The 27,882-nt window shown below is 45.9% G+C and overlaps 1 protein-coding gene and 1 pseudogene across 16 annotated transcripts in view; one reads left to right on the top strand and one right to left on the bottom strand.

Moving 5' to 3' along the window:
* The window catches only part of LOC147102129 (uncharacterized), a 330,921-nt gene that overhangs the window by 202,194 nt on the left and 100,845 nt on the right, over positions 1–27,882 (bottom strand). For all 16 annotated transcript variants that reach the window (XM_085964374.1, XM_085964369.1, XM_085964366.1 and 13 more), the window contains 5 exons: positions 23,586–23,621; positions 13,517–13,612; positions 11,164–11,199; positions 7,319–7,390; positions 1,226–1,261 (listed from right to left, as the gene is read on the bottom strand). In XM_085964374.1, the coding sequence (XP_085820500.1) occupies positions 1,226–1,261; positions 7,319–7,390; positions 11,164–11,199; positions 13,517–13,612; positions 23,586–23,621 (276 nt within the window). The remainder of the gene's footprint in view (positions 1–1,225; positions 1,262–7,318; positions 7,391–11,163; positions 11,200–13,516; positions 13,613–23,585; positions 23,622–27,882) is intronic.
* On the top strand, positions 15,724–18,093 carry LOC147102131 (uncharacterized; annotated as a pseudogene).

The raw sequence follows: 27,882 nt of genomic DNA on the forward strand, positions 1-27,882 counted from the left end.
CCCAGCGAATACCCTGAAACCCTTATGCCTGGTAAAAGCAGGCTTAAGGCCTTCTTTTACTAGCGTAAGGGTTAAAATAAATGTTAAAATAAAAATTATAAAATGATTTAAACATTCACTTACATTTAAAATTAGTTTTTGCAAATCTTGTCCCATTTAAAACTGTTTAAATTTATTTATTCAAAAAATTACATTTTTGTTTTAAATGTTTAATTAAAGGGTATTTTAATTAATCTTGAACCTGTGATCATTTTATTTTTAATTAAGTGGTGTGAAATATTATTTATTAGGGGAATTCTATTATGCTTATGGGGATACATAAATGGAATCCCCATAAGCATAATAGGAATCCCCCTTTGTCATTGGTTGGCCTGGCTCACATGGTCCCAGGGATGCCTGCGAACCGCCTGCGCCCCGAGCTGCATAGGCCTTTTCACAGGTGTACACCTGCAGGCCCAGGACCGGAACAGTCTGAAGCTCCGGAGACGCAAGGTAAGAACGTATTTTTCTTTTGGTTTGGAGGCATACCTGGGTGGCAAGCCTCCGACTGCAATTTCCAGGCCAAAAGTAGAGCATTATGGAAAGAGAGAATATGGAGCAGTTTATGACCCTGGTACTGCCAGTGCAGCCATTTGTTTGAGATGTGATTCCTGTTAGTAAACGTTATTAGTTCCATCCTTTTCTTATATAGGTCTCCCATTAAGTACTTAGTTACTGGCGATTGAACATTTCATATTGGTCTATGTCCAGGATTGTGACTTTCACTGCTTGTTTCTCATGTGGCGAGATATTTCCTGGTTTCTCTTTGGACAAAGCCCTTGTAATTAAGACCAGACAGAGTTATGGAACTCCTGGCTCGTGTTCCAAATTCTCTGTGTACTCAGACAATGGATATTGTTAAGTTTATGAAACTACAACCTCAGTACTAGGCAGTAGCTTCTCAAAGTCGAACTCAATACAGCCAAATTGCAGAATGATATTTCTTTCTAAAAACACTTCAATGTTGTTAAATATACAATAAAGTGAGAGGAGCAGATAGTAAAGTTTGGAAAAATCTATCTACCATCAGGAAACTATTGAAACTGGACGTATTCTTTGCTTAATCATGAATTTAAATGTTATGTACATTCTATACTTGTCAAGCAGATTTTACCATGAATAATATGTGCTTACTAATATAATAATAATTGATGCTTTTACAAATTACAAAAGTAGAAAGACTTACCTCCATATTTAGCAGCCTTAGCTGCCGCATATCCACCTGCAATGAGAGGATTGACAGGTTATGGCAGAGCAGAGACCAGCTATGTACAGAGTAGAACAATTAGTAACATTATGAAGGTCAACAGCACCACCTCAATTCAGATAAACCCCATTTCTGAAATATTCAATATTAATGCAAATTATTCAAATACAACTAACAAAGTATCATAATCTTTAAGATCAGGAGAAAACATGGACTAAGAAAAGGCTATTTGCCCATTAATTCTGTGCTCTTACATAGAGCATGTGCAATTTACCATATTATGGATTTACAGGAAAACCTGACTATTCTTTTGTATAATGGACGCCATTACAACAGGTTGCATCCAAAAAGAAGGTAGCAAGGGCAAATGTCTCACAAAATAGATCCTGATGGCTACTAGGAGCACAGAAAAGCTTGCTAAACAAAGGATAGTTGAGTATCCATTGGGTTGGACTACCAGCAGAATTCTCAGCTCAATGGATACTCCAGCAATCGTCTCAGCATGTGATGAATAATTCTGTAACTGAATATTTGCATACATGGGCTGGTGTTCTTTAGGAATAGTGTTTGAAGGTTCATCACTCATATTCTGTGGAAACGTTTGGAACTGATACAGAATGTTGACAGGCAGCTGCAACAACTCTCGTGTTTTTTTAAATTCATTTATGAGATCTGGGCATTGCTGGCAAGGTTAGCATTATTACGCATCCCTAATTGCCCTTGAGAAGGTGGTGGTGAGCCACCTTCTTGAACCGCTGCAGTCCGTGTGGTGAAGGTACTCCCACAGTGCTGTTAGGTAGGGAGTTTCAGGATTTTGACCCAGTGATGACGAAGGGTCGGCAATATACTGCCAAGTCGGAATGGTGTGTGACTTGGAGGTGGTGGTGTTCCCATGCGCTTGCTCCCCTTGTCCTTCTAGGTGGAAGAGGTTGCGGGTTTGGAAGGTGCTGCCAAAGAAGCCTTGGCGAGTTGCTGCAGTGCATCTTGTAGATGGTACACATTGCAGCCACAGTACGCCGGTGGTGGAAGGAGTGAACGTTTAAGGTGGTGGATGGGGTGCCAATCAAGCGGGCTGCTTTGCCCAGGATGGGGTCGAGCTTCTTGAGTGTTGTTGGAGCTGCACTCATCCAGGCAAGTGGTGAGTATTCCATCAGACTCCTGAATTGTGCCTTGTAGATGGTGGAAAGGCCTTGGGGGGTCAGGAGGTGAGACACTCGCTGCAGAATACCTAGCCTCTGACCTGCTCTTGTTGCCACAGTATTTATGTGGCTGGTCCAGTTAAGTTCTGGTCAATGGTGACCCCCCAGGATGTTGATGGTGGGGGATTCGGCGAAGTTAATGCCATTGAATGTCAAGTGGTAGTGGTTAGACGAGATAGTCATTGCCTGGCACTTCTGTGGCGCGAATGTTACCTGCCACTTATCAGCCCAAGCCTGAATGTCATTCAGGTCTTGTTGCATGTGGGCATGGACTGTTTCATTATCTGAGGAGTTGTGAATCGCACTGAACACTGTGCAGTCATCAGCGAACATCCCCATTTCTGACCTTATGTTGGAGGGAAGGTCATTGATGAAGCAGCTGAAGATGGCTTGGCCTAGGACACTGCCCTGACGAACTCCTGCAGCGATGTCCTGGGGCTGTGATGATTGAGTTTCAACCACCACAACCATCTTCCTTTGTGCTAAGTATGACTCCAGCCAGTGGAGACTTTTCCCCCAGATTCCCATTGACTTCAGTTTTACTAGGGCTCCTTTTGCCACACTCGGTCAAATGCTGCCTTGATGTCAAGGGCAGTCACTCTCACCTCATCTCTGGAATTCAGCTCCTTTGTCCATATTTGGACCTAGGCTGTAATGAGGTCGGGAGCCCAGTGGTCTTGGCGGAACCCGAACTGGGCATCAGTGAGCAGATTATTGGTGAGTAAGTGCCACTTGATAGCATTGTTGATGACACCTTCCATCACTTTGCTGTTGATTGAGAATAGACTGTTGGGGCGGTAATTGGCTGGATTGGATTTGTCCTGCTTTTTGTGGACAGGACATACCTGGGCAGTTTTCCACATTGTCGGATAGATGCCAGTGTTGTAGCTGTACTAGAACAGCTTGGCTAGAGGCGCGGCTAGTTCTGGAGCACAAGTCTTCAGCACGATAGCCAGAATGTTGTTGGGGCCCATAGCCTTTGCTCTATCCAGCGCGCTCAGCCATTTCTTGGTATCACATGGAGTGAATCGAATGTGCTGAAGACTGGCTTTGTGATGGTGGGGACCTCAGGAGGAGGCCGATATGGATCATCCACTCGGCACTTCTGGCTGAAGATGGTTGCAAATTATTCAGCCTTGTCTTTCGCACTCACGTGCTGGGCTCCGCCATCATTGAGGATGGGGATATTCATGGAGCCTCCTCCTCTCATTAGTTGTTTAATGGTCCACTACCATTCACGACTGAATGTGGCAGGACTGCAGAGCTTTGATCTGATCCGTTGATTGTGGGTTTGCCTAGCTTTGTCTGTAGCATGCTACTTCCGCTTTTTAGCATGCATGTAGTCCTGTGTTGTAGCTTCCCCAGGTTGGCACCTCATTTCTCGGTATGCCTGGTGCTGCTCCTGGTATGCTCTTCTACACTCCTTATTGAACGGGGGTTGGCCCCCTGGCTTGATGGTAATGGAAGAGTGAGGGATATGCCAGGCATGAGGTTACATATTGTGGTGGAATAAAATTCTACTGCTGCTGATGGCCACAGCACCTCATGGATGCCCATTTGTGAGCTTCTAGATCTGATCTAAATCTATCCCATTTAGCATAGTGGTAGTGCCACGCAACACGATGGAGGGTGTCCTCAGTGTGAAGATGGGACTTTGCCTCCACAATGACAGTGCAGTGGTCACTGCTACCAATACTGTCATGGACAGAGGCGACAGGTAATTTGGTGAGGACGAGTCAAGTAGGTTTTTCCCTCGTGTTGGTTCTCTCACCACCAGACTGGCAGCTGTGTTCTTCAGTAGTGGCTTGGCTTCAGGTCAAGCATGGGCAAGGAAACCTCCTGTTGATTACCACCACCTACCGCTCTCCCTCAACTGATGAATCAGTACTCCTCCATGTTGAAAACCATTTGGAAGAAGCACTGAGAGTAGCAAGGGCACAGAATGTACTTTGGGGAGGGGACTTCAATGTCCATCACCAAGAGTGGCTCGGTCAGTAGTGGTGCTACCGAGCCACTCTTGAAGCCGGAGTCAATGTTGAGGACTCCCAGGGCTACTCCTTCCCGACTGTATACCACTGTGCCACCATCCCCTGGTGGGTCTCTCCTGCCGGTGGGACAGGACATACCCAGTGACATCTGGTGAAAGGTATGATTCTGTGAGTATGACTATGTCAGGCTGTTGCTGTGAGACAGCTCTCCCAGTTTTGACACAAGTCCCCAGATGTTGGTGAGGAGGACTTTACAAGGTTGACTGGGCTGGGTGTGCCGTTGCCGTGGTAGCTGGTGCCGGGTGGTCCGTCCAGTTTCATTCTTATTATTGTGTTTCGTAGCGGTTTGTTACAACTGAGTGGCTTGCTGGGCCATTTCAGAGGGCAGTTAAGAGTCAATCACATTGCTGTGGGTCTAGGCCAGATCAGGGAAGGACGGCAGATTTCCTTTACTAAAGGACATTAGTAATGGGTTTTTACGCCAATCTGATAGTTTCATGGTTACCATTACTGATACTAGCAATGATTCCAGATTTATTTAATTAACTGAATTTAAATTCCCCAGCTGCCGTCATGGGATTTGAACTCACTGTCTTTGGATCATTAGTCCAGGCCTCTGGATTACTAGCCCAGTGACATTACCACTATGCTACCATTCCTGGTTTCTAGGAACTCCAATGGTGCTGATCCCATCAACATCTCGTTGAGGAATGACTGCTACATTACATTTCACACTTAATCTCCCAATGGAGCTGGCCAACTATGGTTAAAGCTTCCAAGAAAAACCATGTTTGTTCCTAATTCCTCTGAGGTAACCCAGGAAAACTGAGTTTTGGTCTATTAGGACAACCTAAAGAAAGAACTTGCATTTATGTCACATTCTCCGGTTGATGCAAAGCGCTTCACAACCAATTTATTACTCATGAAGTGAAGTTACTGTGCGACATTATAAAAAGGGGAAGTCAATTTGAACAGAGCAAGGCTCCAGAAACAAACAGATGGATAACCAATTAATTTATTTATTTGGTTGTGCTGGCTGAGGGAGGACAACTCCCTGCTCTTCATCAAATAGTGCTGTGGGATCTTTTCTTTCCTTGTGAACCATCAGATTAGAACAGTTTAAAATCTCATCAGAAAGATGGCACTTCCAAAAACACAGCAATGCACTGAAATGTCAGCCGAGATGCGTCAGGCGCTGTGGCATACCAAAACCACAAAACGGTCTTGTGAGAAGCAAAAGACCATAAACGAAATAACTCATTCTTTTGTTTAAATAATTCTGACATTCACACCTGATACCAATGAAACAGCCCGATCCAAAATGGCGGGAAATGCTGCTGGAAATTTTCATGTGCTTCCTGCCCACCATGCTGGATACTTAGGAGGCCGTATGTTGCCTGGAAAATGGGAGTGGAGTAAGCAAATTTCTCGGCCAATGACTGTGCTTACTCAACCTGGGGCTCAAATTTACTGGAGGCTCTCGGTTCCAGACTGGGCAGATAGGGGACCCAGAGTCTCCTCTATGAAATCTCACTCAACTTTGTTCTTGTGCCAATATAACGTGGATAAATGTGAGGTTATCCACTTTGGTGGCAAAAACAGGAAGGCAGATTATTATCTGAATGGCAATAGATTGGGAGAAGGGGAAGTGCAACGAGACCTGGGCGTCCTTGTGCACCAGTCGCTGAAGGTAAGCATGCAGGTGCAGCAGGTGGTTAAGAAGGCAAATGGTATGTTGGCCTTCGTAGCGAGAGGTTTGAGTACAGGAACAAGGATGTCTTGCTGCAGTTGTACAGGGCCTTGGTGAGACCACATCTTGAGTATTGCGTGCAGTTTTGGTCACCTTATCTGAGGAAGGATGTTCTTGCCACGGAAGGAGTTCAGCGAAGATTTACCAGGCTGATACCTGGGATGGCAGGAATGACGTATGAGGAGAGATTGGGTCGATTGGGCTTGTACTCGCTGGAGTTTAGAAGAATGAGAGGGGATCTCATTGAAACTTATAAAATTCTGACAGGACTGGACAGACTAGATGCAGGAAGGATGTTCCCAATGGTCGGGGAGCCCAGAACCAGGGGTCACAGTCTAAGGATAAGGGGTAGGCCATTTAGGACAGAAATGAGGAGGAATTTCTTCACCCAGAGAGTGGTGAACCTGTGGAATTCTCTACCACAGAAGGCAGTAGAGGCCAATTCATTAAATATATTCAAGAAGGAGTTGGATATATTTCTTAAGGCTAAAGGGATCAAGGGGTATGGGGAGAAAGCACAGGGACCGGGTACTGAATTTGGATGATCAGCCATGATCGCATTGAATGGCGGAGCAGGCACGAGGGGCCGAATGGCCTACTCCTGCTCCTAACTTCTATGTTTTTATGTGTCAGGCTAAACCAGGCGATGACCACGGATTCAGGCTGTATTTGTACTATAACTGCAGCATTGATACAAAGTGAAATATTGGTTGAGCGTCCCAAATCTGGAGTTCCGGAATCCAGAACGTTCCAGAATCTGGACTCTGGGACGATTGGTGGCAGGGGTCCGGAATCCGTAAAATGTTCCGGAATCTGGGCACCCTGAGGGAGGCTTACCAAAACCGGAAATAGCGCAACCTGGGCCCAGGCATTTCTGGACTCGGCACGTGTTTCTGATGTCCAATGCCTGGAAATATCACAACCTGGGCTCGGGCGTTTCCGGACATCAGAAACACGTTCCAAAATCCAGAAAAACCCAAAAACCGGCTCGGCCTCAGTCCCGAGGTTGCCGGATTCGGGACGCTCAACCTGTACTACAATTATAGCATAAAAGTATGCTGACAATAATAAAACTTACACTTTTCATTCAACATCTCAATGAATCTAAAATGTTGTTAATGAGAAATCAAATTACCTGGAATGCCTTCTGGTACACCCCCTGGAACGCCTCCAGGTACACTCCCTGGTACACCTCCAGGTACACCCCCTGGAACGCCAGCACAGGAGAGTTACAATCATCAATATGTCAAATTGTCCCAACAGAAGATCACACTATTGATAATAAACACTTTGCAGTATTACTAAGACAACCTGTCACAAATTCAATTCAATTCAATTCAATTCAATTTTTTATTTGTCATGTATGCAGCAGACGTGTGCACTGCACAATGAAATGTTGATTTTTACGAGTCCTCCCAAAGCTTGAATTGTTCCTTTCATTTGCAGCAAGGGTAGATTCCGGAATGTGATCAAAAGTTCAAATGCGTTCAGACAATAGACAGTACTATTACAAGTATTCCACCATGCGTATACGTGCTCCATCACTGCACATATACAAGTAGTGCTACATGGCACTAAATTGGCATGACAAAAAGCCCAGTGAGTAACAGCAGGGTCCAAACATAGGAACAGGAGGAGGCCACTATGTCTCTCGACTCTGTTCAACCATTCAATTTGCTCATGGCTGATCTGTACCTCAATTCCATTTACTAGATTTGATCCCGATCATTTGATTCTCTTACCTATCGAAAATATATCAATCTCAGTGTTGGTTTTCAATTGACCTTGCATCTACAGGCTTTTGGGGGAAGAGAGCACCAAATTTCCACTACCCACTGTGTGAAAATGTGCGACCTGATTTCATTCCTAAATGGCCGAGCACTAATTGTAAGATTATGCCACCTTAAAACCTATGAAGATGACCTAATTGATTCTAACTGATGCCTAACTCTACCCCAGGTTGGAATGAGACAGGTAAAAGGCGTTTTACTTGCATAATCCCAAATTCCTGTAACTTCTCTTGACAGATTACCTAAACACATTAGTGCTGGTGTTAACTGATATGCTACAAAGCCATACCATGATACAAGTGGTACCTGAGGAACCCGTTGTGAATTTCTGAGAATATGATGTAACGTTTAAAATCTAGTAACTTTAAGTAACAATCTTAGTTATTACTGGCGGTTGCTGTTGGAATGATAAAGACATTTTGCAAAAGGGAAACAACAACACATAAATATCTAGTGGAAAGTATCAAAAAAGTTACCAGTTTCAAATATGAATAGAAAAGAGTCAAATGGACATAAATAAATTCTGAGGAAAGAATTAATAGTAAGTAGAGCATTGTGGAAAGCGAGAATAATGAGCAGTTTGTGACCCTGTTACTGCCCGTGCAGCCATTTGTCTGAGATGTGATTCCTGTTAGCGTACCTTATTAGTTCCATCCTTTTCTTATAAGTAGTTACTGGTGATTGAACATTTCATATTGGTCTATGTCCAGGATTGTGACTTTCACTGCTCGTTTCTCATGTGGCGAGATATTTCCTGGTTTTTCTTTGGACAAAGCCCTTGTAATTAAGACCAGACAGAAGTGTGGAACTCCTGGTTCGTGTTCCAAATTCTCTGTGCACTCAAACAATGGATATTGTCCAGTTTATGGAACTACAACCTCAGTACAAGGCAGCAGCTTCTCAAAGCTGAACTCAATGCAGCCAAATTGCAGAATGATATTTCTTTCTAAAAACACTTCAATGTTGTTAAATATAAGGTAAAGTGAGAAGAGCTGATAGTATGTGAGGGAATACGCCATATTTCAAAAAGATACATCATAATATGAACAGGATACTGATATTATTAATACATGAGATACTGGGTTTAAAAATCTAAAGCCTCGGAGACACAGGCTGTAAACAGAAAACAGGCTTCTGAGATAAGATCAGTTGTTAAACAAAGTTGTAAAAAACCACAAGCTTTGAAATGGGAATTAGTTAAAATTACTAAAACAATGAAAGATTGAAGCAAACCATTGGTGCTTCCGAAAGGTCTACAGTTTGCAACCAACACAATGAGAAGACCCAGTTTACGGTGTTATAAGCTAACATGTTGAACAGAAACACAAACATTAAAAGAACCATGGCCTAGAAATTCGGTGGGCTTTGCGCCCAGTTACAGCCCAAAGAGGGCTTCTGCGCCAGTAGAGGTGGTAGCGCTGATTTTGAGAGCCGCGGTAATGGCGGCGGTAGCCGGTAGCGCTGCGCCGGCACCGATGACGTCATCGGTGTGCGCAGTGCCCCGGTGCCGCCCCGATACCGCCCCGAACCCCATCTTCAGTTGCCGCCGCCTCCTCCGTGGCGGCCGCTAACAACATCGGGAGACCGGGTCCTTACTGCAGCCTTAGCGGGGCGCTTTAAGGTGGAGGTGCGGCCGGCCGCTTTTTCAGCGGCCGCCTGCCCGCACCTCCTTCCCCGGCCTCCTCCACCCCCCCCCCTCGCGGCATTGCCGGCTGGTTTCGGTGGAGCCCGACACTTCTCCGTTGTGCCAGGCTCTTTTGCCGGCACTCGCGATCGGGGCTCCGGCCGTTGCAGGCACCTCCTCCTTAAGAGAAGGAGGAGGCCTGCAGTACAGCAGCCTGCCGCACCGCATCGGGTGGCGCAGCGGCACCGGGAGCGCTGAAATTCACTTTCAGCGCCCCAAGCGGGGGCGGGCACACCCTGGAACAGCGCCCGGTTCCGCCTTGGGGCGCTAAAAGTGAATATGGGACGGGCGCAACTGACTCCGCGGCCAGCGCAAAATTTTCGGCGCAAACGAGCTGGCGGGGCTATACCCAATTTCTAGGCCCATGTGCCTTTGAAAAGATGACATCAAGTAAAAGAAACACCTGCTGGTCAAATAGTTTTTATGTTAAACTTGGAAGACAGGAAATACGATTAAATATGCAACCAATTGAGATAGCTAGAAATGCATGAACCACCCTAGTTGAAGTGTCTTTAATATATACATAGTAAATATGATACCAACAAGAACACTTTGAAGATATGACTTGGTTTTTGAAATAATTGACAATAAGATAGAAAACATTCAAAAGAGAGAATGAATAAAGACAATTAGCTGACATCAGCAGAGAACTTCAAAGAATAAACCACTGCAAAAAGGGTATAAAAATAAGAGCTTTTCAAACAGAAAGTCAGAACTCGCTGAACGGGCCAAGCATTTCTCAACTTCACAGGCACGCTCTGTAAGTTTTTAACTTTGAGTCTCGGGTAATCAAAGTAATTGATTTTGGTGGATATTCTGGATTTAGAAATAAGTAAGAAATGTAGAAATGTAACAAAGTAAAGATTTGAGAATAAGGATCTCTGAGAAATAAGTAAAATATTTGTATTTTGAATGGTTAATGTTGCGACTGATTCAACAGCTGTTAACTGAATGTCGGCTCTTAAATACAACGATATATTTTTAGAATTGTCTCAAAGAGTATTTCTGTATCAACTCGCTAACCCAATTTCTGTACACTCTTTTGTAAGGAGTTGCAGAATTCTGGGGGGTATTCAGGACCCTCATAATATCGGGAAGGTTACAGTCGAGTTAAACTTATTAAAAATGCTATCTGGAGGATGGTAACATCTTCAGTCATTCTTTTCCTTTATGGAGAGATAGCCTGAACCTTTAGACCCATTTAAGCGTCTTATGGAATTCGGCTATCTCTAATTTAAGTTGAAGGTGAACATCTGGGGAATACACCTGATCTGGGGTAGTCCGAAAGGGCTAGGACTTGTAATTATCCCTTCAAGTAAAGTTTGGAAAAATTTACCTGCCATGAGGAAACCATTGTAACTGGGCTTGAAATGTATTCTTTGCTTGATGATGAATTTAATTGTTATGTACATTCTATACTTGTCAAGAAGATTTTACCATTAATATTCTGTGTGTACTAATAGAATAAGTGATGCTTTTACAAATTACAAAAGTAGAAAGACTTACCTCCATATTTAGCAGCTTTAGCTGCTGCATATCCACCTGCAATGACAGAGGATTGACAAGTTATGACAGAGCAGAGACCAGCTACATAAAGAGTAGAATAATAATGTCAACAGCACCATGCAATATACCTCATCATTGATTTACAGGAAACCCTGACTATTGTTTTGTATATTAGATAACATTACAACAGGTTGTATCCAAAAAGAATTGCAGTAGCAAGGTCAAATGTCTCATAAAACAGATCCTGATGGCTACTGGAAGCACAGAGAAGCTCGCTGAACAAAGGTTGCTTGAATATCACTATAAGCCCACTGACTCCCACAGCTACCTGGACTACACTTAGTCCCACCCCGCTTCCTGTAAGGACTCTATTTCACTCTCCCAGTTTCTCCATCTCCGCTGCATCTACTCGGACGATGCCACCTTCCATACTAGTGCTTCCGACATGTCTTCCTTTTGCCTCAACCGAGGATTCCCCTCTACTGTGGTTGACACGGCCCTTGACTGTGTCCATTCTATTTCTTGCACTTCTGCTCTCACCCCTTCCCCTCCCTCCCGGAACCACAATAGGGTTCCCCTTGTCCTCACCTTTTACCCACCAGCCTCCATATTCAACGGATCATCCTCTGCCATTTCCGCCACCTCCAGCGTGATCCCACCACCAAACATATCTTCCCCTCACCTCCTCTTTCAGCATTCCAAAGGGACCGCTCCCTCTGCGACACCCTGGTCCACTCCTCTATCAACCCCAACACCCCTTCCCCTTCGCCCAGCACCTTCACGTGCAAGCACAGGAGATGCAACACATGCCCTTTTACCTCCTCCCTTCCCACCGTCCAGGGCCCCAAACACTCCTTCCAGGTGAAACAGCGATTTACTTGTCATCGACCTGAAACGTTAATTCTGTTTCTCTCTCCACAGATGCTGCCTCACCTGCTGAGTATTTACAGCATTTTCTGTTTTTATTTCAGATTTCCAGCATCCGCAGTATTTTGCTTTTGCTCCAGCAATCTTTGCTCAGCAAGTGATGAATAATTCTGTATCTAAACACTTGCATACATGGACTGGTGTTCTTTGGGAATAGTGTTTGAAGGTTCATCACTCATATTCTGTGGAAACTTTTGGAACCGATACAGAATGTTGACAGGCAGCTGCAACAGCTCGTGTTTCTAACAATTCAAATGGTGCTGATCCCATCAACATTTCGTTGCGGAATGACTGCTACATCACATTTCGCACTTAGTCTCCCAGTGACGCTAGCCAACTATGGTTAAAGTTTCTTCCCAATTTTGCTCAAATGGGACAACCTAAAGAAAGAACTTGCATTTATCACATTCTCCAGATGATCCAAAGCACTTCACAACCAATTAATTACTCATGGTAAAGTTACTATGTGATGTAGTCAAATGGGGAAGTCAATTTGCACAGAGCAAGGTCCCACACAAACAAACAGATGGATTACCAATTAATTTATTTCTTTGGTTGTGCTGGCTGAAGGAGGACAACTCCCTGCTCTTCATCAAATAGTGCTGTGGGTTCTTTTCTTTCCTTGTGAACCACCAGATCAGAACAGCTTAAAATCTCATCAGAGAGATGGCATTTCCAACAACAGGGCGCTGAAATGTCAGTCTAGTTCATGTGCTGAAGTAGTAGAGTGGGGACTAAACACAAAGATGCTGTCTGCCCGTTTCTCACGTGAAAAACTTGCGACCGGCAGAGGAAAATCATTTGGGCAGCCTGGACTCTACTTTGATGCCCGAGACCTGCTTGATTCAATTTTCAGGCAGGCCTTTAAATGAAATGTTGGTGAGGTCAGAATGTCGTGAGTCATGCGGTGGTGCATACCAAAAACGCAAAATGGTCTTGTGAGAAGCACATGTCCATAAACTAAATAACTTCTTCATTTGTTTAAATTGTTCTGGCGAGCGCACATGACACCAATGGAACACCATGATCCAATATGGTGGGCAAACCACTTCCTGCCCACCATGCTGAAGATTTAGGAGGCTGCATATTGCCCGGAAAATGGGTGTGGAGCAAATGAATTACTTGACCAGTGACTCTGCTTACTCAACCTGGGGCTCAAAGTTACTGGAGGCTCTTGGTTCCAGACTGGGCAGGTAGGGGACCCAGAGTGTCCTCTATGCAATCTCACTCCACTTTGTTCTTGTGTCAGGCCAAACCAGGCCATGACCGCGGATTCAAGCTGTATTTGCACTATACCTGCAGCATTTATAGAAGTGTATAAGCATGCTAACAAATTCGATTGTAAAACTGACAATAATAAAACTTACACTTTTCATTCAACTCATCTCAATGAACCTAAAATGTTGTTAATGAGAGATCAAATTACCTGGAATGCCTCCAAGTACACCCCCGGGAACGCCTCCAGGTACACCCCCGGGAATGCCTCCAGGTACACCCCCGAGAACGCCTCCTGGAACACCCCCTAGAATGCCAGTACAGGAGAGTTACATTCATTAATATGTTAAATAAATCTTACAGAAGAACATACTATTGGTACTAAAGACATTGCGATATAACTAAGACTACTGGTCGCAAAGCCTGAATTGCTGCTTTCATTTGCCTCAAGGACAGATTGTGGAGTGTGATCAAAAGTTCAAATGCTTTCAATTACTTCAAAGATCATTTCTAATAATTCATTCATGAGGAAGAATAGTTTATTCTGTTGTTTAGATTCCGGATGTGACACAATCACTTGAACTTGTCATGTAGTATATATAGAACATGATGAAAAGTCGGAAAACAATTATTCAAATTAGTTGTGGGGGGTGGGGGGACTGTGAGAAAAGATGGAATTTGGAACAGTTCAGAAGTTGTTTCAAAATTTTGGTACCAGAATAGTTGAATAATCCATTTCAATCGCTGCTTAAGACAACACATTATGATGTCCTAAGTCAATTCAGAAAGCTGTACAAGAGAATGAAGCTGACTGAATTTACCATGCCAAAAACCAGGACTGTGTTTAGTGAATCAACAATTTATTTCATATTCTATTCAAAGTTCTTAAAAACAGTAGCTGACCCATTACAGAGTATATTATACACTTAGGCCTAGAAATTCAGTTGCTTGCACCAGCCGGTAGCGCCTTAGGAGGAGGAGATGTTGGGCGCTAGGCGGCTTGTGGCCGGGCGCAGCGCAATCTGCGCCTCTCCCCAACTTCACTAGAGATTTAGCGTCGGCGCAAAGTCTTTGCGCGCGCTCAGCTGCGCGCACAGATCCTGACGTCATTTCATCGTGCAACACCCTTTGTGCGCCCCAAACCGGAACTTCAGTGGCGCCGCCCTTCTTTGCGCCTGGCGCCCCCAGCGACTGGTAGAGGGGAACGGTTCCCAGTCGCTGCGGGGTGCGGGGGGCGCTATTTAAAGGGGACTCCTCCTGCATTATAATTGACAGCCATTTTGTGCCAATCCTTCTGTGTGAGAGACAAAGGCAGAGAGCTTTCTGCTTTGACTCAGCGCTCGCACAGGTACTTCTGGCTTCAGGCCAGAGCTTTGCACTTGGATTTCACTTTCAGTGCCATAGCCTTGAGTCGCCACATATACTGTAATGGGGGCTACAATGGGTGGAAACGTTGGCTTTCTGCATTGCATTCAAAGGGATCTGAGACGCCGTGAGAGAGTGCCAGTCATGGCCAGACGGAGAAGGGCCAACAGGTGTCGGCACAGGAGGCCTTACCCACCCAGGGTATACCGCCAGCAGTTCTCATATCTGAACATGTCTGAGGAGCAGTGTGTTCAGAGGCTGCGATTCAGAAGGGAGGTGGTCACTGAGATCTGCCACCTGCTTCGCAGAGATCTGCAGCCACAGCTGAGGAGCAGGAAGTCTCTGTCGGTGGCAGTGGCTCTCAACTTCTATGCCACCGGCTCCTTCCAATCTGCTACTGGGGACATTGCCAACATCTCCCAGTTCGCGGTACATTGCTGCATCCGACAGGTGAACAATGCCCTTTTCAGAAGGAGACGTCAGTACATCTCCTTCCCCATGACCCTGGACAAGCAGCAAGAGCGTACAATGGGATTTGGAAGAATAGCGAGCTTCCCCATGGTCCAGGGCGTAGAACTGATGAACCAGCATTGGTCAGGCCTTGCTTCAGGGCTGCAGTGCGCAGGGCATGGCAGCCAGACACGTCCACCCTCCCCCTTTAAGAGCTGACCGGCGCCAGAGTGTCTGCCGTCAATCAGCAACTCGCCGCACCTGCGCTGCGCCTGCCCTCGGGGGTATCGCCCCGGACCGCCAGCTTAGCGCCTAATGATAGACGTGCATCGCCTGTTTTAGCGCAGCAGCAACCTCTTGGGGCGATGCGACTGAATATCGGCGAAGGTGGCACGAACTTGCGCCGGGCGCAAACTTTAGTGGCCGCCCGACTGTAGCGCCCCGAACGTGGCTACACTGAATTTCTAGGCCTTAGTATTTTATAATTTTTGATCTAACTATTATTATTTTATTGAAATTTTTAAACTGTGTTATTCTATAAACTCTGGTCTATGTGTTACATATGCCTTGCTCTAGAGCACAACAGAAGGGAGGAGTTTAACTATGGAAGATTTGGAGAAAACATTTGACACACAGAGTAACTCCTGGGTCAACCACGATGAGGATCTGGGTCACCTTGGCATTGAAGATGATGAATGTACTTGTAGAGATATTGTACGATCAGGTTTAGTTAAGGGTGACAGTGGTCAGACTGGGACAACACATTACTTTAAAGGAACCGGAATGATGCTTGCGGTAACCTGTTCGGTTCCTACCAGAGGAAAGGGCATGGAGGTTCTTAGAAAGGTACTGCGATAATAGATATTTCTTTTGGTGCAATGATCTGAGAAGTAACAAGTTATCAGGATCTGTCACTCAGCAAGTAGCACACCTGCCTCTTCCCTGGTTGTGCACTTATAACAGTAACCACAGCGAATGGAAAGGTGGATTCTGAGACAACTATGGAGAGGTGATATAGAAACAAGCAGACATGAAGGTTTAGATTCCCCCAGCCACTGAGACCCACTGTTTGAAAGAATCTCAGTATTAGACAGTAATAGCAGGGCTCCAAGGGGTGAAATGCACTAACCTCCAAAAACAAGGATTGGGCATCGCTGTACGTAATTAGCCCACCCCTGTTCACTGCGCTACCTGTTCTTTTAAATGACTGCTGCATGCAGCCAGTACTCCCAGCGTTCTTCATTGGCTTTATGCATCAGCGCTACTTAAAGGCAGCCTGCACTTCTTAAAGGGGAGGTGTATTGTGGCTGCAAGAAGTGGCAGAAGTTTTTTCAAATGTCAATCTGGGCTGTGATACTTTGAGCAATGGCTGAACATGAGAGAGTGAGCACAATGAACTGGAAGTCTTGGTGGAAAGAAGGAGAGACACCCTGTATCCGCAGAGGGGCAAGAGGCCCTCCAGACATATTCCGAGGAGGCAGTGGGTACAAGTAGTGGCAGAGGTCAATGCCAGGAGTGTTGCTCCAAGAACATGGATACAGTGCAGGAAGAATTTTAGCAATCTGACACGAGTTGTCAATGTGAGTGAGTTCATCTACAAATGGCATATCCTAGCATCTGCACCATTAGCCTCATCCACTACACCCCCATCACCCACCTACCAACAATCTTTATCAATCAATACTCAACCCTTCAATTCATATGCTTTACCTCACCCTCAGGCGCTTGGCACTGTTTCAAGCCTCGCACCCACAACTCACAGCTCGCACACACTGGCAGCTATTCAACCATGACAGCCACATCACCAAACATTACTGCACGACAGTCACTGGCACATTTCCCTCTTTCTTGCAGGAGAAGGTGGCGTATAACAGCAGGCAGCAGCAAACAACTGGGAGGAGGACAAGTGAGCCTGCATGTTTTAATCCCCATGGCGGAGACAGTGCGGGCCATCATGGGAAGGGGTATCACTGAGGTTGTGGCCACTGGCGAGGCTGAAGGGGATAATGATGAGGGTATCTACATACCTAATCATCCTTCTCTCGTCCCATTGCTCCCTCATCTCATAATCTCTTCTGACTCACAAGCTGCAGATGGTGTAAACACACCTTTTACTTTCTCCTCTCCCCTCACCACAACCCTACCCTTGTCCTTTTTTCATTTCAGATGCCCAAGAACCGGAATATGCCCAGTCAGAGGAGGAAGAGGAAGAAGAAAATGAAGATGAACAGACACCGTCACTCGATCTGACAGTCGAGCCACCAGCTCAGATACTGACATTGCACATATTTTAGAGGCTAGGATAGAGAAGGGATCTATATGTGGTGAGACACCGAGCACAAGAGCGCAGGATCCAGGGCGGGGGGAAAGGATAGCACAGATTCCAGCTCGCTGAAGGGCAAGGTCTCAAACTAGTTCTGCTGCAGAAGAGTCAAATGAGATCTTCGAAGGGCTGGGCCAGGTGACAGAAGAAGGCTGATGGGTGGGTGTACATAACCAAGTGCTTGGTGCACTGGAAAACCTGCCAGAAATGCTGCGCTCAATGTCAAGGAGCATGGAGGAGTCCTGCACCAACTTGGCACAGGGCTTTGCACAGAGCTTGGAGCCCATCCTTTCCAGCATACAATGGGTGGCCACAATCATCAACACACCTGAAGAACCAACCATAAAGCAGCTTCTGATGGCTGATGTCATAGCTTACACTGCAGCACAAACAACCTCCAAAAAAGATTTGAGTGCTGCAGTGGAAGCTTAGATTGCTTCCTTTCAAGCTCAGGCTGCCATCATGGCTTGGATACCACTGTTCAAAGGGGCAACCATGGCATCACAGCAGTCCATCAATCTGTTCTCCATCAGATTGGTAGGATTGCTGAGGCGCTGCCCTGTGAGACTGGCAGTGGCTCCAGGGAGCATGAACCTGCTGTCCTTTCTTGGGATGACAGCATTACTGTTCCAACTCCGCCACTCTGCTAGTGCACTTGCCATTGCCCGTCAGCCAGCCAGCCCAGACTGCTGCAGCTCAGGCCGAGATGGTGCAGTCTAAGGCCGAGCCTTCTAGGCCCAGAGCTGCTTGGGTCATCCGCCAAGGCTAACTGCAGTCTCCTCAATTGTAGGTCCGCAGCGCTTCTCCAGGAGGAAGGAGCACTAGGAGAGGCAAAGGATATGGAAGATAGGCATTAAGGAAATGCACAAGGGTGATTATTTTATTTTTGTATGCATTCTGTCATGCTTGTAGTTATAAAATGGATTGAAATGTGCATTTTCTGGTGGTTGTTATTTTTATGTTGTCTGAAAGATGTGATGGTCAGTGATAGAAGAAATGTAAGGAGCGTGGGACTGTTGGCGAATGGGGAGGTGTGGTTGAGGTTACTCGTATCACGCATTAATTATTTGCTCACATAGAGCCCGGGCAGAAAGGGGCTGTCTGTGCTGTAACCTTGCATCCACATCGTTTTCCTCCACTTCCTAATGGAATTCCTCCTCCACCACTTCCTCCTCCTCTTCGCCGTGCTCCTGCTACTCAGTTTCTCGCCTGATTAGTGGTGGCAAGGGCTGGTCCCTCATAATGGCCAGATTGTGCAGCATGCAGCATACTATCACGAATCTTGATACCACTCAGCTGAGTACTGCAGAATTATTAAATGTTGGTGTTCAGAGAGATTTAGGTGTCCTTGTACAGTAAATACAGAACATTAACATGCAGGTACAGCAAACAATTAGGAAGACAAATGGCATGTTGGCCTTTATTACAAAGTGGTTGGAGTACAGGAGTAAGGAAGTCTTGCTACAATTATACAGGGCTTTGGCGAGACCACACCTAGAGTACTGTGCACAGTTTTGGTCTCCTTATCTGATAAGGACATACTGTACTTGCCTTAGAGGCAGTGCAACAAAGGTTCACTCGATTGATCCCTGGGATCAGAGGGTTGTCCTCTGAGGAGAGATTGAGTTTAGAAGAATGAGAGGTGATCTCATGGAAACATCTAAGATTCTGATGGAGATTGACAGGGTAGATGCTGAGAGGTTGTTTCCCTTGCTTGGAGAGTCTCAGGATAAGGGGTCAGCTATTTAAGACTGAGATGAGGAGGAATTTCTTCACTCAGAGGGCTATGAATCTTTGGAATTCCCTACCCCAAAGGGCTGCAGATGCTGAATCATTGAGTATATTCAAGACTGAGATAGATAGATAGTTGGACTCTAGGGGAATCAAGGGAAATGTGGATAGGATGGGAAAGTGGAGTTGAGGTCGAAGGTCAGCCATGATCTTAATGAATGGCGGAGCAGGCTTGAAGGGCTGTATGGCCTACGCCTGCTCCTAATTCTTCTGCTCTTATGTTCAGGCAGCAGAAGCGTTGCTTGAGGAGGCTGATGGTGTGCTCTATAATACAGAGGACTTCCACAGAATGAAGGAATCGTGACTACTGCCAGGATAACGGGCATTCACCTGCATGATGAGCTGCCTGTGATCGCACACCAGCTGCACACTGCACTTTTGTGAAGCAAAAGTACTTCAGCACCAGCCAGGCCACTTCCTGTAGACTATTCAAACTTTAGCCAAGCATAGAAAAGCTCCAAAAAACAGGTACAATTGCACGAGCAGCCAGAAGAAATAATCCAACAATGAACCTGTAAGAACTTCATGATCCCTTTAAATAGCACTGGGGGAGTGGCCTCCATTTTTAAAAAATTTGTTTATGGGATGTGGGCATCGCTGGCAAGGCCAGCATTTATTGCTCATCCCTAATTGCCCTCGAGAAGGTGGTGGTGAGCTGCCTCCTTGAACCGCTGCAGTCCGTGTGCTGTTAGGGAGGGAGTTCCAGGATTTTGAACCAGCGATGATGAAGGATCGGCGATATACTTCTAAGTCAAGATGGTGTGTGATTGGAGGTGGTGGTGTTCCCATGCGCCTGCTGCCCTTGTCCTTCTAGGTGGAAGAGGTCACAGGTTTGGGAGGTGCTGCCAAAGATGCCTTGGCAAGTTGCTGCAGTGGTGGAGGGAGTGAATGTTTAAGGTGGTAGATGGGGTGCCAATTAAGCGGGCTGCTTTGTGCTGTATGGTGTCAAGCTTCTTGAGTGTTGTTGGAGCTACACTCATCCAGGCAAGTGGAGAGTATTCCATCACACTACTTACTTGTGCCTTGTAGATGGTAAAAAGGCTTTGGAGAGTCAGAAGGTGAGACACTCGCCACGGAATACCTAGCATCTGATCTGCTCTTGTTACCACATTATTTATGTGGCTGGTCCAGTTAAGTTTCTGGTCAATGGTGACCCCTCGGATGTTGATGGTGGGGGATTCGGCGATGGCAATGCCATTGAATGTCAAGGGTCGGTGGTTAGACTCTCGCTTGTTGGAGATAGTCATTGCCTGGCACTTCTGTGGCGCGAATGTTACCTGCCACTTATCAGCCCAAGCCTGAACGTCGTCCAGGTCTTGTTGCATGTGGACATGGACTGCTTCATTATCTGAGGAGTTGTGAATGGCACTGAACACTGTGCAGTCATCAGCAAACATCCCCATTTCTGACCTTATGTTGGAGGGAAGGTCATTGATGAAGCAGCTGAAGATGGTTGGGCCTAGGACACTGCCCTGAGGAACTCCTGCAGCGATGTCCTGGGGCTGTGATGATTGACCTTCAATCACCACAACCATCTTCCTTTGTACTAGGTATGACTCCAGCCAGTGGAGAGTTTTCCCCTCAATTCCCATTGACTTCAGTTTTACTAGGACTCCTTCATCCCACACTCGGTCAAATGCTGCCTTGATGTCAAGGGCAGTCACTCTCACCTCACCTCTGGAATTCAGCTCCTTTGTCCATGTTTGGACCAAGGCAGTAATGAGGTCAGGAACCCAAACTGGGCATCAGTGAGCAGGTTATTGGTGAGTCTGTGTCGCTTGATAGCACTGTCGATGACACCTTCCATCACTTTGCTGTTGATTGAGAGTAGACTGATGGGGCGGTAATTGGCCGGATTGGATTTGTCCTGCTTTTTGTGGACAGGACATGCCTGGCAGTTTTCCACATAGTCGGATAGATGCCAGTGTTGTAGCTGTACTGGAACAGCTTGGCTAGAGGCACGGCTAGTTCTGGAGCACAAGTCTTCAGCACGATAGCTGGGATGTTGTCAGGGCCCATAGCCTCTGCTGTATCCAGTGCGATGAGCCGTTTGTTGATATCACGTGGAGTGAATCGAATGGGCTGAAGACTGGCTTCTGTGATGGTGGGGACCTCAGGAGGAGGCCGATATGGATCATCCACTCGGCACTTCTGGCTGAAGATGGTTGCAAACGCTTCAGCCTTGTCTTTTGCACTCACATGCTGGGCTCCACCATCATTGAGGATGGGGATAGTCATGGAGCCTCCTCCTCCCGTTAGTTGTTTAATGGTCCACCACCATTCACGACTGGATGTGGCAGGACTGTAGAGCTTTGATCTGATCTGTTGATTGTGGGATCGCTTATGGCAGGACTGTAGAGCTTTGATCTGATCTGTTGATTGTGGGATCGCTTAGCCCTGTCTATAGCACGCTGCTTCTGCTTTTTACATGCATGTAGTCCTGTGTTGCAGCTTCCCCAGGTTGGCACCTCATTTTTAAGTATGCCTGGTGCTGCTCCTGGCATGCTGTTCTACACTCCTTATTGAACTAGGATTGGTCCCCTGGCTTGATGGCAATGGTAGAGTGAGGGATATGCTGGGCCATGAGGTTACAAATTGTGGTGGAATATAATTCTGCTGCTGCTGATGGCCCACAGTGCTTCATGGATGCCCAGTTTTCAGCTGCTAGATCTGTTCTGATTCTATCCCATTTAGCGTGTTCAACTGTGCGAGGTTCACACAAGGCATATGCTCCAACGCAGTGCTCAAAAATGGCAGTGCTGGCATCTAATCATCGTTGCACACTGATTGATGTCATAATCAGCCTGCTCTGCATGCTGCCGGCGGTTGTTATGTGCATGCGCGCCATCCCCTTTACCAAGATGGCTTACGGAGCACTTCCCATTGGAACTGTGCGCGCGCATCTCGGACCCCATTTCTGAGCGTTAGGAGGCTGTGTAGCGCCTAAAAAATGGGCACTGCAGAGCCTAATTTCTCCCCCAAAGTCTTTAGGGACTAAGGGAGATTAATGCTCTCTCAGCAAGAAAGTGGCTCCTGCTGAGATATGAATGACATTTAGCTGGTGGGAAAAGACTAATGAATGTTAGACCCCCAATAGCACCAGTCAGTGTTAAACAATTGTCAGCTGCTACTGCTATACACTTGTTTGAGAAAAACCTGGTATTCATAGAATCATAGAATGATACAGTACAGAAGGAGGCCAGTCAGCCCATTGTGCCCGTGCTGGCTGTTTGGCAAAGCTATCTAATTAATCCCACTCGACTGCTCTTTCCCCATAGTCCTGTAATTTTTTCCCCTTCAAGTATTTATCCAATTCTATTTTGAAAATTACTATTGAATCTGCTTCCATCACCCTTTCAGGCAGTGCATTCCAGATTACAACAACTCGCTGCATTAAAAAAATGTTTCCACATGTTCTGGTTCTTTTGCCAACCACCTTAAATCTGTCTCTTCTGGTTACCGACCCTTCTGCCACAGGAAACAGTTTCTCCTTATTTATGCTATCAAAACCCATCATGATTTTAAATCCTCTATCAAATCTCCTCTTAACCTTCTCTACTCGAAGGAGAACAACCCCAGCTTCTCCAGTCGCTCCACATAACTGAAGTCCCTCATCCCTGGTACCATTCTAGTAAATCTCTTCAGCACTTGCTCTAAGACCTGGACATCCTTCCTAAAGTGTGGTGTACAGAATTGAACATAATACTCCAGCTGAGGCCTAACTAGTGGTTTATAAAGGTTTAGCATACCTTTCTTGCTTTTGCACTCTATGCAGCTATTAATAAAGCCAAGGATCCCATATGCTTTTTTAATAGTCTTCTCAACTTGTCCTGCCACCTTGTGTTCATACACCCCCAGGCCTCTCCTCATTCATCCTCCAAAAAGTATCAATCCATACTTCTCTGCGTTAAATTTCCTCTGCCATGTGTCTGCCCATTTCACCAGTCTGTCTATGTCTTCTGAAATCCGTTACTATCCTCCTCATTGTTCACTACATTTCTGAGTTTTGTGTCATCTGCAAACTTTAAAATGATGCCCTGTATAACCACTGGGTGGCATTGAGACCATAGACAGTACTATTGCAAGTATTCCACCATGCCTATAAGTGCTCAAGCACTGCTAATACACAAGTAGTGGTACATGACCCTAAATTGCCATGATAAAAGGCACCATTGAGTAACAGTAGGGTCGAAACATAGGAACAGGAGAACGCCACTCCGCCCTTCGAGTCTGTTTCACCATTCACTTTGGTCATATATTTGTCAAGAAGATTGTTCCCATTACTCTTCTGTGCTTATTAATACAATAATAATTTGATGCTTTTACAAACTCTAAAAGTAGGAAGATTTACCTGCATATTTAGCAGCTTTGGCTGCAGCATATCCACCTGCAATGACAGAGGATTGATAAGTTATGACAAAGCAGAGACCAGCTACATACAGAGTACAACAATAAGTAAAATTATGACGTTCAACAGCACCACTTCATTTCAGATAAGCCCCATTTATGAAATATTCAATATTAATGCAAATTGTTCAAATCCAACCAACAAAGTCAACTTTAGTAAACTTTAAGATCACAAGAAATCATGGAAGAAAATAAGACTATTTGCCCATTAATTCCTATCTCTTACATAGAGCACATGCAAATTAGCTTACTTTCAGGAAAATCTAAGTATTCTTTTGTATATTAGACGGCATTACAACAGGTTGCATCTAAAAAGAACTGAAGTAACAAGGGCAAATGTCTCACAAATACATCCTGATGGCTACTGGGAGCACAGAGAAGCTTGCTGAACAAATGTTTCTTGAGTATACATTGAGCTTGGCTACCAACAGAATTCCCCAGCTCAATGGATGCTCCGGCAATCTATGCTCAGCAAGTGATGTTTAATTCTGTACTGAACATTTGCATACATGGACTGGTGTTCTTTGGGAGTAGAGTTTGAAGCTTCATCACTTATATTCTGTGGAAATTTTTGGAACTGATATAGAACGTTGACAGGCAGTTGCAACAGTTCTTGTGTTTCTAGCAACTCCAATGGTGCTGATCCTCGCTGGAGTTTAGAAGAATGAGAGGGGATCTCATTGAAACTTATAAAATTCTAACAGGACTAGACAGACTAGATGCAGGAAGGATGTTCCCGAAGGCCAGGGAGTCCAGAACCAGGGGTCACAGTCTAAGGATAAGGGGTAAGCCATTTAGGACAGAGATGAGGAATTTCTTCACCCAGAGAGTGGTGAACCTGTGGAATTCTCTACCACAGAAGGCAGTTGAGGCCAATTCATTAAATATATTCAAGGAGTTAGATATATTTCTTAAGGCTAAAGGGATCAAGGGATATGGAGAGAAGGCAGGGACAGGGTACTGAATTTGGATGATCAGCGATAATCTCATTGAATGGCAGAGCAGGCTCGAGGGGCCGAATGGCCTACTCCTGCTCCTACCTTCTATGTTTCTATGATCCCATCACTGTCTCATTGAGGAGTGACTGCCACATCACATTTCACACTTTCTCCTAATGGAGCTAGCCAACTATGGTTAAAGGTTCCAATAGAAACCATGTAACTTCCCAATTCCTCTGCACTAACCCATGAAAACTCCTGGGTTTTGGTCTAATAGGTCAACCTAAAGAAAGACCTTGCATCTATCACATCCACCGGATGATCCAAAGTATTTCACAACCAATTAATAACTCATGAAGTGAAGTTACTGTGTGATGTAGTCAAATGGGGAAGTCAATTTGCAGAGTAATGTCGCACTAACAAAAAGATGGATAATCAGTTAATTTGTTTCTTTGATCGTGCTGGCTGAGGGAGAACAATTCCCTGCTCTTCATCAAATAGTGCTGTGGGATCTTTTATATCCTTGTGAACCACCAGATCAGGGCAGTTTAAAATCTCATCAGAAAAATGGCACCCCCAACAACACAGCAATGCACTGAAATGTCAGCCCAGATCATGTACTGAAATACATAAGCTGGGCTTCAATAAATAAATAAATAGGTGCTGCTAAAAAACTAGCGACCGGCAGAGGTAAATCAGTTGGGCACCTTGGACCTTTGATGCCCAAAGCGTGCGTAATTCAATTTTCAGGCAGACCTTTAAATGAGTTGCTGGGCGAGGTCAGCACTAGTCATGTGCTGGGACATACCAAAATCGCAAAAGGGTCTTGCAAACAGCGCAGGAGCCTAATTTAATTAACTTCTTAATTCATTTAATAGCTTTGGCGTGCACAACTGACACCAATGGAACAGTCCGATCCAATATGGCAGGCAGAGCCTGGCTGGAACTGTGCGCTTGCTTCCTGCCCACCATGTTGGATATTTAGGATGCTGTATAATGCCTGAAAAATGTGTGTGGAGCAATCAAATTTCTAGGCCAGTGACTGTGCTTACTGAAACCTAGGACTCCAATTTACAGGAGGCTCTCAGTTCCAGTCTGGGCAGGTAAGGAATATAAAGTCTTCTCCAGGGAATCTCGCTCCCATTTGTTCATGTGTCAGGCCAGACCATGACAGCGGATTCAGGCTGTATTTGCACTGTAACTGCAGCATTGATACAAAGTGAAAGATTACAATTATAGTGTAAAATTGTAATAGGATTGGGAGCAGTTTAGGATTCAGCAAAGGAGGGCAAAGAGATTAATTAAGAGGGGGGAAATAGAATATGAGAGTAAGCTTTCAGGGAACATAAAAACTGACTGTAAAAGCTTCTATAGATATGTGAAGAGAAAAAGATTGGTAAAGTCAAGCGTAGGTCCCTTGCAGTCAGAATCAGGGGAATACATACTTTGGTTCTGTCTTCACAAAGGAGGACACAAATAAACTCCCAGAGATGTTGGGGAACATAGGGTCTAATGAGAGGGAGGAACTGAATGAAATCAGTATTTGTAGGGAAATGGTGTTAGGGAAATTGACGGGATTGAAGGCCGATAAATCCCCAGGGCCTGATAATCTATATCCTAGGGTACTTAAGGAAGTGGCCTAGAAATAGTAGATGCATTGCTGGTCATCTTCCAAAATTCCATAGACTCTATGGCCCCGATTTTCGGCTTGTGTGGGAAATGGTCGGTTTCCCCGAATGTGGGGTTTCTGACACCCATAAAAAAGTGTCAGCCATCTCCACGCAATTTTCCCTCAAGTGGCCAATTAATTCCCTGCATGTGGGAAGCCTTGCTAATTGTCCAATTCGAGTCAGAAATCCCCACAGTATGATGTCATCATTCGTGGTGCTTTCAAGGTCCATAGCAAGCACTGCATCCTCTGAAGGCTTCCAAACGAACCATACAGGATGGCAGAGGAGCCTGCAGCAGCTGTGGCCAGTGCCAGACCCCGAGCTGCCTCCAAATTCGAAGAGGCTTCACTGCAGGCATTATTGGATGGGGCTAGGGCCCACAGGGAGGTCCTCTTCCCTAGGTCAGGGAGGAAGAGGCCTCCCACTGAGACCAATGCTGCATGGATGCAGGTGTCAGCAGATGCCAACTCGCTGGGAGTCACCAGAAGAACCTTGGCATTACATCTCCAACTCCTTCCTTTACTCCCCCACAGTACCATCCAGAGCCCCCGTCCTCACTGTGGAGGAGGAAGAGGCTGTGCAGCCAGACTCCTCAGAGGAAGCTCCAACCTCTGAGGGCGTAGCGTCAGCAGAAGTAAGCGCACCCAGCACCAGTGCAGACACTCACACCTCGGGGGGACCTTCGAGATATAGAGTAGTGTTGTCACCTGGTGTTTCATAGCTCACAAGTGAGCCTCAGCAGATTCTGGAGACAGGGACAGCAGTGGAGAGTCCTCGTCGAAGGGCGCAGGACTCTGCCAGCTCAGCTCAGCTGCATGTCGACCCTCTGCCTCTGGGTCCATCTGCAAGAGAAGAGGTGATGGATCTCCATGCACAGATGCAGGAGTCTCTGGCAGGTTTTGTCTCCAGGGTCGCTGCGAGTGTGGAGCGAATGGAGGAGTCCATAGCGACCATGAGCAGAGCCTTTGTGGAGTCATTGGCACATGAACGCATCACCATGGAAAGGTTGGCAACCTCCATGGAGGAGATAACTTGCCAGGGTACGGAAAACATGGTGAGTGCTCCTAAGAGAATGACATCTCTTGAGGAGCGTTGGCCATCTGTTGAACAGAGAAACCAGATCTTCATGGAAATCCTTCTGAGTAGGACTGCCAGTGCAGAAACGGGTCCCCATGGCCCCCTAAAGCGCAGTAAGGTGCTCTCAAGCCACTTCCAAGCGCTGGCCCCTTCTGGCCTGTGCAGCTTCAGGTGAGTGAGCAGCAACCTGGTGCTCCTGTTGCTGATCCTGCTGTTCCTGGTTCTGCGGCTGCCACCTCTGCTGCTGGAGATCCTCTAATGGCAAGAAGGGAAGGAAAAAAAGGCGGCCCATGCTTCTCATAGATGCCTCCGCTGAGGAAGCGCTGAGTGAGGATGGCGAGAGGGGCTTCCCAGGAGATTGCATTGGAGATGTGTGTGAGGCTCCAACCTTCCACAGCTGTGCCTAAGCCTTGAAGAAGTAGCCCCAAACCTGCAACAACAAGGTCCTTCAACATACAAGTGCTGTCCCTTTAAATCGCAGCTTCTCCGATTGACCTGCAGCTGCAAGCAAGCAAGCCGGCAAGCTTCACGCCAGGTCTCATCAGCGGGGTTCCCC

Source organism: Somniosus microcephalus, chromosome 22 (genome assembly GCF_052327205.1).
Source record: "Somniosus microcephalus isolate GS21.2 chromosome 22, FLI_Smic_1.0, whole genome shotgun sequence".
Lineage (NCBI taxonomy): Eukaryota > Metazoa > Chordata > Chondrichthyes > Squaliformes > Somniosidae > Somniosus > Somniosus microcephalus.